This window comes from Aptenodytes patagonicus, chromosome 2 (assembly GCF_965638725.1).
Source record: "Aptenodytes patagonicus chromosome 2, bAptPat1.pri.cur, whole genome shotgun sequence".
In the NCBI taxonomy this organism is placed as follows: Eukaryota; Metazoa; Chordata; class Aves; order Sphenisciformes; family Spheniscidae; genus Aptenodytes; species Aptenodytes patagonicus.
In genome coordinates, this window is record NC_134950.1 from 105,964,411 (window position 1) to 105,979,575 (window position 15,165).

Sequence of the window (15,165 nt, forward strand, 5' to 3'; positions counted from 1 at the left end):
TTTTTCAGAACAAACCCCCTTTTTCTTAATCAATATTTGTGACGTATTCGTAAATGACTACATTTAAGATGGCAAAATTAATCAAACTAGCCATCCATTTACCTTTTCATTTCTCTCTGTTAGGAAAAAGGCAATGAACTCAAAATTAGAATTGGAGACTTCTTAAATGTTTTTGGTAAAGCCCTAAAATTTGTGGAAGATAGGGAAATATGCTTATTGAACTACAAAGGCTGTCTATAGCTCATCCAAAGCATTTTAAATTTTGAAATCTCATATTATATCTAAATTACATGTATTTGGAGATGTAGTTATTCTAATTATATTTGTACAATGTACAAGTATGATTTTCCTTTTTTTTGGACTAAGCCAAGATATAATTTTAACAGATTGAAGAAAACACTAAAATCCAAATGAAAAAAAAGTAAATATTCTAAGCATATGTTCTTACTCTGTATAGCATTCCTACTTGTGTATTTCTATTCTAGCACTTTGAGAATTTTGAATTGCATAATTATATCTTTAACAGGGATTTGTTTTGACGGTCACGGTGGTACGGGAAGCCGTTGATGAATTTCGACGTTACAAGAGAGACAAGGAAATGAACTCACAGTTATATAGCAAGCTGACAGTACGAGGTTAGCAAAACCATTTGTATAAATCCTTAAAATATTTCATCTTTTTCTTATATATACATTTACAGACTTTCAGTTCAAAGAAATAAGTAATAGTCTCAAGCTGCACTATTCAGAATGAAACTGATACTGAACCAAATAAAGTGCTTGATTTCCCTCAGATAAATACAACTGTTAAACTTGATCTGTTTAAGAAGTGTTGTAAATCTTCTGTTGTTTGTAAAGGAAAGGTGTATGTATATAATCGTATATATTTTTTAGGCATTCTGCTGTTTAGTGCTACTACTTCAAAGTGCAGTTCTCCTCTGAAATTGATATTGAACAGTAACTCAGCAACACTCAGCTGTGTATCAAGTGTATATAGGAAATAAGGGATCAGTAACTAAGAAATACGATCTAATTAAAATTCACTAGAGCCTTTCAAACTTGGTGTATAAATTTGTGCTTAAGCAAAGGAAGATATATTGTGAGTCAGCTTCAGTATCAAAAAATACTGATTTCAATTTTTGCATATAATTTGAAATCTTTATGATCAGGCAGTAGGAACAGCCAGTTTTCTCTCTAGGAATTAATAAAAGGAGAAATCACAGTTACGACTCTTTTTGGACTCAAAACCTTTGACGGTTTTCATGAAGACTTTCAAGGAAATGAAGCACTTCAGCTGTGAAGTGACAATTAAATTTGGTAGGATATTGTAAATTTTAAACATGGGCATAAGAGAAAAAACTATGCACTACTCTCCACTTTTATGTTGCTTAGCACATTTTACTGTTTAGATTCAGAACAGAGTGCCACATAGAAAGGTGCCAAAAATAACGAATAACCTATTATCAAGTAGAACTGTAATGAATAACCTTACAAAACAACATGACCCTGCTATTACCCTCGAAAGTTATTCTGCTACAATATCCTGGGAAGCCTCTGTTAAGGATTTTCCTTGGCATAAAAGTTCCAGAAAGTGGGAAGTTAAGGAATGTGAGGTTGCGTCCCAAGCAGTTAGAGTATACGGCATACATTGTGCCAAGTGTAAATTCTGTTCACTAATTCCCAACATACATTTCACTGCACTTTTTAGTATATCTTGGTGAATATCTTCTGAGAGTCAGTGGGAAGAGTAACCTCACCAGATCTGGGAGTCTTGGTTAGAAACTACACTCTTGGAGTATCTCTGGATAATATTCTCTCCAGAAAAAAATGGATGAAAATCTTGTAATGTAACACAAGTATATTCTGTCTAAAATCTTACCCCATTTTTTAAAGTAATTGGAAGGTAAGTAAACAGGCAACAGTCTCATTAGTGATGACATAACCTAGCAACTGAGAGGAATTTATACTGCTTCCTTGCAGTATGGAGACTTGCATTGTTTTCTGGATTTTGCATACAGAAGGGAGCAACTGTAGGGAATATTTGCCTATCATTCTTCCCTTCCTTGTCAGCCTGAAATAGCTTTATCAACATTTAGACATACCACTGTGGAAATCTGCAAATGGGATAGCTATCATTTGTTTAACACAAGTGATTGCATTGCTGGCCTCCAGATCTTTACAGTCTTTAATACAATCTGTAAAGAAATGGACTCTTAATGGCTTTTCTTTCAAAGTTGTGATTTAACCTGCTAGTTGGTTTATTAATTTTTTTAGATCTGTTATGGTAGGCCACTGAACACTAACCTTTAAAATAGATAGTACAATCCTACCCTATTCAGCAATAGTGTTAGTAATCTGAAATTCTTAGTTTTGGAAGCACATGTATAGTTTATAGTTACCAGTGTGATGTAAATGTCAAGACTGACATTTGCTGTTTTAAGAGCTAAGTTTGGTGCCTTTTGTGCTTCTTTTTTCACTTAACTTGTTTAGAGTTAATATTGGAGTTTCTGGTAAATTGCTAGGCATTTAAGTGGCATTTAAGTAGAAGTTTTGGAATCCTGATTTCCTTTTTCCCAGTTCATGAAATATTTTGTGAGGTTGTGTGTATTTGAGAAACTTTTCATTTTGTAACTTCTCCTAGAAATAAGGAAGTTATCAAATCAAAATCAGATTTGGTTACCTTGATACAGCTGTTTTCTAGATACAGAATAGAGATTTAAAAATAGTATACAATAGTATATAGGTAAAGCCCAGCAGTTATATCAGGAACTGACACATAGAGAGCAGTGACTTGTTCAAAAGAAGTTTTAAAAATGTCCTTTTTAAAAAAAGGATATCAGCTTTTACCCACAAATGTGTATGTTTATTTTGACTTTCAGGTTTTGGTGTCAGTGCTATCATGAATTCATACTTGGTTTTTGTTCTTTTTGTGGGTTTTTTGAAGACCATGATATTCTGCAGAAGTAAAGATTCAAGATCTCTGCTTACAATGAACTCTGAATCCCATGTTGACAAGGGTGTGATCGATGAGCTAACAATGTTTTGAGTTGTGGCCAATTTTAAGAATGAAAACGTTATTGCAGTCCCCACTGAAAATTAAGCTGTACTAAAAATTGCCGCAAACACATATATAAAATAATGAATAGATGAGAAATTGCACCTTTTTCATAATACAGGGTTCTTTCATAATAAGGCATTCTGAAACTGAAAGGTATCATTCTGAAGCAAAAAATGGGACTTCCTGCTATGATAAAATTAGACCAAGACTTTTACAGGTTTTGAGAAGGATTTAGGTATTTATCTGTACAAATTAATAAAGTCAAGTACTACATTTGACTTTACAAGTAAAAATACAAACTATTTTTATAAATAACTTTCAATATAATCTACCTAATTTTTAATATTGGCAGTACTCTTCAAGTGGAAAAAAAGCAGCTAGGCTTACTATACTAACCTACACGCTAATGGTTGGAGAAAGAAGGCTTTGTTACTTGTGAATGAACAAACTTGATACTGATTTAATTAAAAGCCTGAAAATCTATGCCATTCTTAAGAGTCACTTTTCAGAGTGGAACTGCACTTTATACTGCTCTAGTATCTCGCATCTTTTTTTTTCCTAGTGATTTTATGACTTGTGTAGGTTTTACAGTCTTTTTTTTTTGAAATAGGTATTTTTTTCCATCTCAAAGATGGAGAAACTGATATAGAGAGGTTAAGCAGGTTGCCTTTGCTCAAATTGGACAGTAGGAAAACTTAAAGTTAGCAACTTCAGTGTTACCCTTGGTTTAATTGTACCATTTATGGAAGATAAAAATGAGAATTTAATCACTTCTAGTTAGTTGTTTTGCAGAATTGTTTGTTTACTATAGGGAAACAAATGTATTCATAGCAAGAGAAGCTGCTGGGATTTGAATTGTGATTAATTACTTGTATAAAGATAGTGTGGATAGGCTGATTTCTAAGTTAAAATCTTTTTATACAGCATTGCAGTAGATTAAAACCAGGAAGTCTTTGACTGCCTAGCAGTGTTGACTTTCTGTGGAGTCATTCTTAGCCTCAGGAACCCCTAAACAGGTAAAACATGTGAATGTTGTCTTATGACCTGCATGTTGCTAGTGTAAGAAGTACCAGCTTTCTGAAGATGGTGGATTCACATTAGTGATTCTTGAAGACTTAGAATTTCTTTTTAGTAATTCAAGACCTTGAATAAGTATTTGTTCTAATCAGTAAGTCTTAACTTTTTTTATAATAATGAGCTGTTAGGAGCAGGAAATCAAGGGAGAGTGGGACATCTGTTTTAAGTGTTACTTAATTGTACTTAGGCAGCAATGGCTGGTTTAATGTCCATAGACTTAATTCTGATCCATGAGATATCCAGTGTTATGCAGTTTTCTGTCATGTAACATGGCAAAGCTCAGTCTTCAGTCATCCCTTGGTGAATTTGCTATATGTAACTGCACTTGTCAAGAAGGTGAACCTGCTACACGTGAAGTTTGAATGGTTTCTATTTTTTCAACCCTTTGTGGCAAATGATGATACATGCAAATCAGTAAATGTATTGAATTTTTTTGTGATCAAAGTGTACCCATCTCCATGTCTTTCATGTGAATCTTTTCCCTTGTATACTCTCCTAGATTATGTCATTGAATCTCTTAAGTTATTCAGTGTATTCTGCTGTCTTAATCTTTTTATTGAGATGTTTGTTGCAAAATCTACTTTCCTTTTTTGCATATCAAAGTCTGCAAATCCTTAATAGACAGTTTTCAGTCAGTATGCAAGTTAAAGTTGGAGGGAGGAAGAGTGTCTGCTTGTAGGATTGAAATTATCTTGCTATTGAAGATCCTGTCAATTTAATTGCCTTTTTCTGCTTCAGAGCAGCTCACCTGCATATCCTTTTGTAGAGCAGAAACTGCAATGGAAAAAAATTAGGCCTGTGCATGCAGGTTTGGGAGGACTTCTGTTTTTCTTTCCTAAGGGACCATTATGCTTTTGGCGCGGCTTCTTGTCTTGTGCACTTAGGTATGACCAGTTAAGTGCCTATGAAAAAATGCTGCTGTTCTGCAGAATAATCACCTCAAGTTCATAAACAGGCTATTATCTCTTTCGTTAAGCTGCCAAAAGCCAATTTGATAATAAAATTGTAGAGCAATTTTAACTCTTTTTCCCTTCCCATTCTTGAAGTTGGCAGTTCTGCCCTGAACCTTTCCTAGTTAGGTTTGCCCATGCAGTGTTACTGAAGTTTTGAAGAAGAACGATCAAGAAGAAAATAACTATAGTCACAACTGCGAGCTGCGGGAGAGGCATGCATCTGTCGCTTCATCTCAGGATGTTTAATATGACTTTCAGAAGTGTTGCAGAACTCTCTCTCACTTTGCAACCTGAAAAGCAAAAGAAAAAATGAACATCAGGAGCGATGAGATTAATGAAATAATTCCATCCAGGCTTCAAATGTGAAAGACTTATGTCTTCGCTGTATCCTTAAGGAGTGTTTAAGAATGTAGTGAAGTTGAAAATGAAGCCAAAATTGTGTGAAATTAAGAAAAATCAATAACTGCTATACATAAGAAGAGAACAAAGCATGAAAGCTAGTATGTTTCCTTTAAAATTGGAGAATTGAGAAGTCTGTTCTAGAGAGCTACAGTGATTTGAAATTTTTTTTGCTTCTGAAATTCTGTTTATGCAGTAGGAGCTCCTCTGTTCCTAAAATGCCACCTTACTGAGTTTATATTTCAATTGACCTATTTTTGAATTGCAAAATGGTCTCTGTCAAGAAGCAGTCAGTTTTCAATCATTTATACCTGTTACCTGCAACTTTAAAATAAGATGTTTGTCAGAATGTCTTGATTATTGTAATATTATTCTTTTGCAGTTATTTGAAATCTGTATTGAAACCTCTTATAACATTAGAATTTCAGCTCTTCAAGAACAGGTTGCCCTTCTGCTTTTTAAAAAGCCACTGCATTAAAAAAAACCAACATGATTTCTGCATCTAGAGGTACAACATTAGGTCTTTATTGCTTGCAATATTTCAAACCTACTGATGACTTCATTCCTCACATTTATACCATTTGGAACAGATACGTTTTTAAAGAATTGTATCAATTTAATCTAACTGATGAGGGAAGCAGTAAGCAACAGCAGAAACAGAACTAGAAATTTCAATGTAAGAAAGAATTTCAAAAAGAGGCCGGAAGAGGGGAAATGTCAAGGGGACTGTTTTGTTCCGCATTTTTGCAGCATCCAGGAAATTGGATAAGAAAGAAAGAAGGCTTTCCATTTCACCCAAGAGGAGATAGTACACAGAGGAGAGGAGCTAGGAAGCATTTCTCTAGAGTTTTATATTGGTGATTAAAGACTAACCTCAGTTCACTATGTAAGATGGAGTTTGAAAGAAGGACCTAAGGACAGCGCTTGCACTGAAAGATCAGCATCTTCACCTTGGACTCACTGTAGCTTTAAGCTTTCCCCCGCCACCTGCCCCCCAGCTCCCCATTATATTATGTATACTCTAATTACGCTGACAACTCAGGCTAAGAGATGCCAGGTAAAACCTTAATATGGTCTATACATGACTCCTTTCATTCAAGAGTTTTATATTTATGGCTTAGAGACAAGCTCTGTTACCAACTCCAGAAGCAGTACTTCACACAGTACTCAAGTTACTGTGGGTAAGATGTAATAGCAAATTAAAAATAATTTGAAAATGCTACTCTCAGAAGTTACTGTTCTTTCAGGAGTGGCTTGCACTCAGGTAGTAGAGACACTTTTTAATAAAAAGAAACAAAGTTGTTTCTGATATAGTATATGCCTACATCTTATGTACTTAATTTCTTAAATTTTTATGTGAAATACTTGTAGCATGTGAGATATTTATTAGTTTTTCAAATCATTGCAATTCATTTCAAAAGGCTTTATCTTGGGAGTATAATGAATTACTACAGACACATGTCAGTGTTCCAGTTCTGCATAATTCTGTATGTTGCTTTAGGCAAAAGCCTTGCGCCTTGGTGGACTATAAAGTCTGGATGTGCAGCCACTTCTGACAGCTTTGGACTTTTTATTGGTAATTACACAGATGGTGAAGAGTCTTTTGCTATGGAGATGTTTTTAGAGAAAAAATAGTTTGCAAAAATAACTTATGCAGTGAATAACATTCAGTGTCTGTCTTTTTCTCCAAATGCATCTTCACTAAGATGTAGTATTGCATTATTTTAATGTTCTCTGAAATGGTATCTAATGATTCTCATTTTTGCTAGTCTAAAGAAAAGTGTTATTTGTTGACTTTTCAAAATTTTAAGCCACTTTTTACCATTGCCACGTTTTACCATTTAGTTTTTAATGGAATATGTCCTGCCATTCAGATTCATTGTAGAATTAATTGTCTTGTATGTCACAGGCCACTTCCTTACGTGTGGGAATATACAGGATGCTCTAACAAGACATGTTAGTGTGTAATAAAGACGGTATGCTGTAGTGTTATACTAAACCACCTAGAAAACAGTCTGGTAAGGAAACTTTTCAATTCATAATGTGACATTCCCAGGATTGCTAGACTGAGTACAAGCAAAGGTGCAGTGTGGGTTCCTGTTGGTATACTTGGCACCAGGAGTCTTTGCTTTTTGTCTGCCCTACATCATGTTGCAAATGAATGTTCTACCTTTTGTCCTCTGAGGCTTAGTGTCTTTTGATCTTTACTGTAGATGCTGTTAGAACATGACTGTGGAAAAATCAATTGTTTAAGTTGATAAAATTGCTAGTAGTTGCATTTGATTAGTATCTCTGAATGGTTTTGGTCATAGATGACTGTGTAGGTGCTGTAGATCTGAGAACGCAGCTGGTACTAGGATTTTTGTGGCTGTTGCTACTATAATCAGTTGATTGACTTGGCTATCACACTGATAAACTGATGAAAATTGTAAGTGGAGGAATTGATGACAAAATAGGAAATGCTATCCTTTTGGTAAAGCTAACAGACTTAGAAAGCAAGTAAACATTATGATGTTTTTCTGGTATATACTATTCACTTCTAGTCAAAACTTGAGAATTTATAAAGAGAATTCACAGGCTCGTGCAGTTAAGCAGACTAAATATGTTGATTTGGTATCAGACTGTTCTTTCAGTGGTTGAGCTTTAGTATTAGTTACTTTAGAGTAAAAAAAAAAAAATTGTTGAGAGATTGACACTAACTTAATTTCCATAGGCATCTTGAAACTCCTCCTCAGAGAACTGCTAATGTTTCTTGCTACAGCTTTTTATACCTTCTGCTACTCCTTTCACCCTCACAAATGTGTTATGGCAGAGTTAGGAGTCAGATTGAAGATATAGTTTGTTTTATATTTGCGGGCAGGGGGAAGGTGTTCTTGGCAACTGAAAAATTGAACTGGTGTAAAAGATCATTATCAATAACAAAGACTGGCTTTCCGAAATAACTTTGCAGACGGGCCAAACAAAAGTTCTGATTTTCCTCCGACATTGCACATTTTAGAAGTGCTAATGTCATGGAAAATGTATTAAAAATTAGCTGTAGGAATACATTTATTATTGACTGAATTAAACATAAAACACATGTTACTTCTGCATGAAATGCAATTTTAAAGAGGAAGTACTGAAAATAATTACAACAGGAATCTTACTACCTTTGACTAAATGCATGTAAGTATAAGGAATTTTTTGAGGTTAACTGCCTGATCTCTCTTCATTGAGAGTTACGATGAGGTCTCATGGATTTGGAACCGAGCTTAGTTTTTGTTTTATGCTTAGTATAACTTTGAGAGATGACAGAATGTGCATTGACAAATCTACCATTCATAATACTTTTAATCAAACTCCAAACTGATTGCCGCTCATCCTGTGCTTTTGTGGGTCTTCTGTTCTAATTCATTCAGTCTAATTTTTATTTAGAACCCTAGCACCTTACCATGTTTTGACATACTTGTCATCTCATACCTGCTGATGAGATACCTGCTGCTTGGAATCATGATAGTGTCTCTGATGGGAAAAGGTATTTCGTATGAGCGTGTTTCAGCTTGCCAGGCTGTGTAAATATGTACGTGTTTCGATCTTGAGTTAACAGGTTCTGAATTTATCACCTGTTATATCTTGGAAGAGGATATCCATATGTCATGACTTGTTTGTCTAGAAGTTGGTTTTGGTTTTGTTTTTTGGTTGTTTTTAACTCAAGGAAGCAACTTTTTCTGGAATTCTAGCAAGGACCTAGGACTAGAACTCCTGAATTCTAATGAGATCAACAATAACTCATTTTGGGCAGTAGCTTAACCTCTCTGTCTCAGTTTTTCAGTCCATCAAATAAGAATCTTAAAACGTAACAGTCTTACAAATATTAATACCCTACGGAACATACAGAAATTAAACTGGTACGTGTGCTGTGTATGTTTTTGAATGAGTTGTTCACAGCAGTTACTGAATGGGCAGCTCTAGAGAATGAAAAACCTCTATTTCAGCTTTTGAAATTTTACTTTTCTAAAATGAAATTTCAGGCGTTTCTTCTGACTTTAGAGAGACTTAATCTCTCTTCCACTATAATTGCCAACAAGTGTCAGACAGTGCCAATTACATCAGTAACTTCAGTGGCCAAGCAATGCTACCTGTTGGTAACTGGGCTGTGACTAACAACTCACGTGTGTGAGAATGCTCCGTGACTGTAAGCCTAATGACTCTTGACTTGTCAGAAATAGAAGTGCTGTCTAGTAGGAGATGTGAAAGACTCCTTTTTCCAATTTTACAACTCTGTTATTGATACTATAGTTCAGACTTGAGCATCTTGTACGCGTTTTTTTCCCTCTAATATTTCTACAATAGCTAGCTGGTTACAAAACTAGACTTTTTTTAACCAGTGAGTTATTTATTCAAACAGATGAAATCTATTTAGTAATGTGTTCATCAGAGATCCATTTTGTATAAATTGTGACATTTTCACCAAACAATAACATCTTTAAGTATAACTTGCATTCTGGGATTTATATTTTTGTGACTCTCTATTAATGTCTGCCTAAGTTGATTACATTTCTTCTTTTTTTTAAGGTAAAGTGCAAGTTAAGAGTTCAGACATACAAGTTGGAGACCTCATCATAGTGGAAAAGGTTGATACTTTTTAAATATATTTTAGAGACTAAAGATTATTAACATGCTAATTATCTTCTGAAGAAAAGTATGTTGAGGTACTTATCTGTGAAGTACTAACTAGCTAGTATTTTAGTTCAAGTCTTATTTGAGAATCTTCAAGGAAGTCTGTTTTTGGATTAATTATAAGCTTAATTGAATATAAGCATTTATATTTTATGAATTGGTATATGCTTAAATTTATCTAGTGAAGGGAATACAATTACTGAATTAAATTCTCTGGCTTGTGCTGTGGTGAATGTTCTAAGCTGTCTGATTACCGATACCTTCCTTCTGATGCTCAGATCAGTGTTTTTCTATGTTTGAAGCCTTCAAGGATAAGTTTTATTTATATATTAAAATATATTTATATTATATAATTATAATATGTAGATAATATATATATAATTAAATAATATAAAAGTTTATATATTTTTAAAAAGGAGAAAAAGCTTTCCAGTTTGATTGCAAATGGTGAGTGAGAGCAGTGAACTTTTTCCCTCTATGTTAGTATTATAATAAAGACTGTTGCTTTTTTCAGTTGGCTTTCTGGGGTACTAAGAAATTATTGTGACCTTGAAAGTCAACTTAATCTTCTTGTCAGAGGAAAATATTTTTACTGAAGTTCATTCTGGAAAGGTGACTCACATTCTGGGTGCCAGCAAGTGATTCCCATCACGCTTTGTATTAGAGAGCTAATCCATGAAGAAGCTGGAAGGGGGCACCTCAAATTGAAGCTTGTGTCCACAGCTTTGTTTGAAGTGTTGTATGGCAAGTTGCAGCTTGGCAGAATAATCCTTAGTGGAACCTAGTCAGTGACTAGACTTTTCTAAACTTGGTGGTTTTACACCTATTTAGTGGAGTAAATTACCTCTGATAAAAGAAAATCCTTCCGCAAATATGCCCTCCTGATACATTTTGTGCTTTCTTATTTGTTAGTACCTCTCCTTTTACTTGGAGAATTTGGAGAACTCATAAATTGTTAGTGGATAGAGATAATTTTCTTTTTTCAGCCATATATAAGAAACACAACTTTTTGTTTTGGAAAACTTCTGTTACCTTCCTTTCTGTTTATTCTGTAGTCCAAAGAAAGAACAATACACTCAAGTCTCATTTGGTTTGCTGCTCTCAGCTTAAAATATATCTATTTTCATGTAGTTTGTACTATTTCTTGCTTTTTTTTTCCTTTTCTTTTGTCTGCTATCTGTACTTGATATCTTTTTGGGCCTGTCCGAGCTGCATATACTAGCATAGACAAGATTAGCACTAATATGTGTGGCTTTTACACCTGCTTTGCCTTACACCTTGCTATCTTAGAGTGCAGGTGGAGTCAGGTTGCAGCTGCTCACTTTTGTGCCTATTCCAGATCTAGGAAGGAATGAGATATTTGCTTTGATTTTTATTAGGAAACTTTTTAGGGCTGCCTTAATCTCTAAACCTGAAATTAATTATTATAGAGTGTAGGGAAGACTCTGGCTACATAGGTAATCTGCCTTCCCTGAAATTTACTGAGATCCATCAGTCTGTTGAATTATGCTAGAATTTGGAAAACTGGAATTACTTTGGGGATCGATCTGTCTTGTGTGAGGTAGGTCATTAGCATCTATTTCAGCATTATTTGCAGCAGCTTACAGATCATATGTTGTGAGTACCTGAAGTTTCTAATGAAAAAAAGTAATGTTTTAGGATTTAGGGAAATAATGCGTAGAGTTCTTTTTGATGAAGATTTTACTTGGGTATCTCAGTAAGATGCATATAATTGTTTGAATGTTGTATTTCAGCTTCAAGCTCCCTCCTGCCCCAGCAGAGCTTTTTTTTCCTTTTGGCCTAGCTGGGGGTGCCTTCAGACTAATGAAATTAAATGTTTTCTGGTTCTATTGAGAAGTGTGTTTTGTTGGAGCAAGCAGTTTTCAATTTCAGAGTATGTCTCTTAAGGCAAACAACCAGTCGGGAGTGAAATGTTCAATTGCTCACTCTAATGGCAAAGGAACAAGTTAACATTGTATTTGACTGGAAGATGCATCAACAGCATTTCTGCAGTTGAAATAAATGACTCATTTGAGCTGAAGATCCATATGTTAACTAGTGACTGCATCACAAATACTAACAACTTAAGTGAAAGGCTTTTCTATATTTAAACCTTGAATATTCTCTGATTATTGTATTGTTTTGGTTTTTTTAAATAGGCCTGATTAATTTCAAAGCAGCTCTAAGTGACTGCAATGTGCTTGAAACATTTTAGTTCCAAGTAGTATATCGTTTCAACTGAAAATTTTGTAATGCACTAATAATAGGGCAGGAAGAAGCCTGAATAAAAGAAAATACTGCCTGTTTTTAAAAGCTAAAAGACATTTGTATATCTAAGCTGAAAAATGGTCCCCTGCCTCGAACAGACATGCTACTTCATAGATGTTGTTCTTGGCTTGTGTTAAGATACGTTTTTAGTTTCCAATGGGAGCACAGGTGTGCATAGTGTTCCTAAATAAGACAGTTGAAGGGGCGAGTTGGTGAGTTCAGATATTGTTATTTAGACACTGTAGCTTATTGACAGTTTGGAATACATTTTGGAGATGTGAAGAGAGCATAAAACTTCATAACAGTTAATAACACATTTACTTAATAACATTTAATAATAACAACACATACAGTGTTTTAAAATGTGGAACAGTAATGCTTTATCTTAAAACTTAGAGAGCTTTTCTTGGAGCTGTAAAAGGACACAATTGTTTTTTCTTAATCTCGGCTGTAAAGTGAAATTAATCCAGTATTTGTAAGGATTGCAGTTAATGCTAGCATGCATTATTGCACAGCATGCAGATGCAAGAAGACAACTGGGAGGTGCCTCTTCTGTTCATAACTCGGAAGCAAGCAGGAATATTTTAGTCAATGAGAAAAGTACATGGTTCATTACATGAATGGAGAAGAAAGGACAGTAAATGCAAAATTCTGAGGGTCTGTAGCTATGGGCAGTTGTAGGGGAATTGGAAGACTGACTAGGGAGCTGGAGAAGATTATGTAAATAACAATTTCATGATAACATGAGAAAAATGAAAAAGTAATTTGCAAGCTATTAGAAATGGTATTTTTCAAGTGCATATTGTAGCCTGTGTTGCAGGGAAGTATAGGTGCGTTTGTGGGTTTTCTTGTTTTCCAATCTGGCTAGTATTCCTGGATGGCGTGGAGTTAGCCATGGGAATCCAGAAGCTGGGGAAGTACTTACCTTGTGTTGACCATTGTTTTTGACGTAGTTAGATCTCTAGGAATGAACCTGTAAGTCTGCAGCATAGACAAACACTGAGAGAAATGGAAGCCCTCCTTTCCTGGAGCTCTAATTCTGCCCAGACTTAAGCAAAACAATGTATTCAAGTCATTTTCATGACTTATATATTCAAATTTCAGTATATATCAATAAACATTTCTAGCTTAATCTCCATGGTAATTGAGATTACATAGTTTCTTCATGGGTTTCTGAATGCTTGAAGTTGTATGTGTTGTCATTTTAACTTGTTCCACTTTGATAAATATGACATGAGAGGGCTAACATGATTGACATATTGCTGCTGTTTGTCTGTGACAATGTACAACAGAACTTAATTTTCTCCACAATGAGGTGTTAAAGATTTTTGTAGCATACTTGCCATCTGTTTCTATGTAGTCACTCTTTTATACTGACTAGGTACGTCTTTGCAGGGGGATCTTTGCTCACCAGTGTCAGCAGTAATAGTGACAATGTTTTTTGGTATCTAGTACTCCTGCAGTACCTTTCTGCCCACTTCCAAAAAACGGAAAACCTGATGAAAAATGAGATGTCAATCTTAAGTACTGTTGCAGTTTTGGTTTTGTTTTTTTTTTTCTGAGGGAGAAAGTGAAGACAAGACAGTCTCTAGCTTTCCCTACATGGAAGGATGCATTCAGATATGTTAATGCAGAAAAGCTTACGTTATTTTACAGGAAAGAAAAACAAGCAGAGAGAACATGTTAAAAAGACTTAAAATCAAGACGTATTTTTTTCTATTAAAATGTGAAAATGATCACATGACTGATTTGATCGCAGTCTACAGCTTCCTCAAGAGGGGTAGTGGGGAGGAGGTGCTGATCTCCTCTCTTTGATGACCAGAGATAGGACATGAGGAAATGGAATGAAGCTACATCAGGGGAATTTCAGGTTGGGTATTAGGAAAAGGTGCTTCACTGAGAGGGTGGTTGCCCACTGGAACAGGCTCCCCGGGGAAGTGGTCATGGCACCAAGCCTGTCAGAGTTCAAGGAGTGTCTAGAAGATGCTCTTAGTCAAATGGTTTCGGTTTAGGTAGTCCTGCGAGGAGCAGGGAGTTGGACTCGATAATCCTTATGGGTCCCTTCCAACTTGAGATATTCTGTGATTCTGCCCAATTTTGTCAGCCATAAAGACTTGAATCTTGGATAGCAAATACCAGGTGAATGTTTCATTTACTGAATGTGAAACATACGTTCTCCGTGGAAGGTGGTAATGATTTGTAAAAACCAAATGATACCTCATTTGGATTATTAGAACTTCTATTTAATTCAGTATTAGATCATTTGACTGTTATTTTTGCAAAATTTTTGGGTGTTGGTCAAGTGGTTTAGCTTGTTTACAAGTAACTGGAAGTTTGTAGGCATGAAGCCAGTAATGGATTTATGTCAGAGCTGGCAGGGAAGCTGCAAAAATGTGTAGCTAATCTATATGAAGACTGGATATCTGTTTAATTGTTATTGTCATTTAAGGAGAGACTTATTTAATTTTGAAGTTGCATTTTTCCTTTCCTCTTTTTTTCTTTCCTCTAATAGGTGCATAATAATATATATTAAGGTTTAATGTTTTTACTGCATTTTTTCCAAATCTGAATATGAGATATTCCTGGTTGAATCTGGGCTCATAGAATCATAGAATCATTAAGGTTGGAAAAGACCTCTGAGATCCATTGAGTCCAACCGTCAACCCAACACCACCATGCCCACTAAACCATGTCCCTAAGCGCCGCATCTACATGTCTTTTAAATACCTCCAGGGATGGTGACTCAACCTCT

At 35.1% G+C, this 15,165-nt stretch overlaps 1 protein-coding gene across 3 annotated transcripts in view; it reads left to right on the forward strand.

The window, feature by feature from the left end:
• The window catches only part of ATP9B (ATPase phospholipid transporting 9B (putative)), a 174,500-nt gene that overhangs the window by 35,205 nt on the left and 124,130 nt on the right, over positions 1-15,165 (forward strand). For all 3 annotated transcript variants that reach the window (XM_076330651.1, XM_076330652.1, XM_076330653.1), the window contains exons 5-6: positions 527-635; positions 10,041-10,099. In XM_076330651.1, coding sequence (XP_076186766.1) covers positions 527-635; positions 10,041-10,099 — 168 coding nt within the window. The remainder of the gene's footprint in view (positions 1-526; positions 636-10,040; positions 10,100-15,165) is intronic.